Raw genomic sequence first — 1,745 nt, 5'->3', positions numbered from 1 at the left:
AAAAAATTTCGTCATAATCGGTCAAGCCGTTTCGGAGGAGTATGGCAACGAAAACTGTGACACGAGAATTTTATATATAGGCTATATATGAATAACGGGTGAAGTCATTATTTAAACTTAAAACATTAATTCAAAAATTAAATGTGTTATTTTAATTAAAATTACCCATATTTTCGAAAATGATAGCACTTCTTTAGGCGACCGTCTGCGTTCTCGACTTCTTGTACTGCGCCTAGTCTTTCCATCCTGGACAAAAAAAATTCAATTGAAATAAATCTTACATTTGTTAAAAATTGAAAAAAGATGCACATTTTACCAGTTTACATTATCAATCATACAGTTTACAATAGCAATCTTATGCTAAAACAATAAATTAATTTTTACCATCAAGATAATAGCAGACAAATGATACCTTTTCCGACCGATGTGATTTTTCCCTCGTGCGTGATGTAGAACGAGTGCTCTCTGCACCGGAAACATCACCATCCTTCTTCTGTTTTACTTCACCCGATTTTTCACCACTTTCTTGGCTTTCCTTCATTGTGCAGAATAAAAATAATCTAACTTTACAAAAGCGTTTACAGACTGTATATATCTAATTCTATATTTTTCGTAAGTATGAGATAAAGCTGACGTAATTCGAAACAGAAATTTATTTCATGAAAACACAGGACAAAGATAAACCACTTAATGTCTCAATTTCTAAAAACAATAAATATATTAAGACGCATGTAAGATATTACTGAAATGATTTGTTATTCTTACTAATACTATAAATGCGAACGTGACTTTTGAGACTGACTTTCTTTGACATGACCATGGGGCCATTTTGTGATATCATTTCGGTCCTAAAGACACTAAAGGACTAGTAGAATAAAAACCTACCTCATTTTCCTTAGGCTCCTCTTTGCGTTCTTTACTTGGCCGCCGTTCTGGACGAACAGCGGACGCTTGACGACGCGATGATGACTCTGATTCTGACTTAGCTTTCTCCACAGATATCATACGCCCATGTAACTCTGTTAAAAATTGTTTCAACTTTAGTTCTGGTATATATCAGTTTTGTTTGGTTTCATAATTCTTAAAATACTGGTTTAAATTGAATGAAGTATGAAATACATTATGATTATACAAGGCTTGGTTGGTTTCTGAAACGTAAGTTTCTGATTTAATCCACAACATAGTTATAGAGTCATAAATGGCCTGAATTGCCTCGGTAAAGGATGGTATGCGGCCTTGCCGTTTTTTTTGTTCGACATGGCAGTGAAATGGTCGGGATTCCAGATAAGAAATATTTTCGTATGGCAATTTTTTTAATACTTTCTTTCTTTTCTTTTTTAGTAAAATTTTTACCTGTTCTATGTAAATTTTTAATGCAGTTCTCAGCATCTTGAGGACTGGCCATTGTTACATAGCCATAGCACCGTGATCCTGGAGTTCTGGCGTTAGTTACTACCTTGGCTCCAATAACCTGAACAGTATATTATCTTATATCTTTAAACGAGCAATTCTTGTATATATATATTTATATATATAATTGGAATCTCGGAATCGGGTCCAACGATTTTCATGAAATTTAGTATATAGGGGGTTTCAGGGACGATAAATCGATCTAGATAGGAATCTTTTTTAAAAAATGTCATATTCGCGTTTTATCGTACTTAAACGTACTTTTTTAACAAATAGGAGGCGTTTGAGTAGTCCCAATTTATTATGGCTCTTCCTGACGTCTATTGGCGAATAAT

The 1,745-nt window shown here is 33.8% G+C and overlaps 1 protein-coding gene across 1 annotated transcript in view; it reads right to left on the bottom strand.

Moving 5' to 3' along the window:
* Positions 1-373: 373 nt before the first annotated feature.
* Positions 374-1,745, bottom strand: part of LOC119829160 (histone acetyltransferase type B catalytic subunit-like) — an 8,152-nt gene continuing 6,780 nt past the window's right edge. Inside the window, exons 6-8 of the mRNA XM_038351562.1 lie at positions 1,354-1,471; positions 886-1,019; positions 374-535 (exon numbers count right to left, since the gene is read on the bottom strand). Of these exons, the coding sequence (XP_038207490.1) occupies positions 374-535; positions 886-1,019; positions 1,354-1,471 (414 nt within the window). The remainder of the gene's footprint in view (positions 536-885; positions 1,020-1,353; positions 1,472-1,745) is intronic.

This window comes from Zerene cesonia, chromosome 9, assembly GCF_012273895.1.
Source record: "Zerene cesonia ecotype Mississippi chromosome 9, Zerene_cesonia_1.1, whole genome shotgun sequence".
NCBI lineage: Eukaryota > Metazoa > Arthropoda > Insecta > Lepidoptera > Pieridae > Zerene > Zerene cesonia.
Note: the sequence above shows the minus strand (reverse complement) of the source record. Positions and strands in the feature narration are given on the sequence as shown.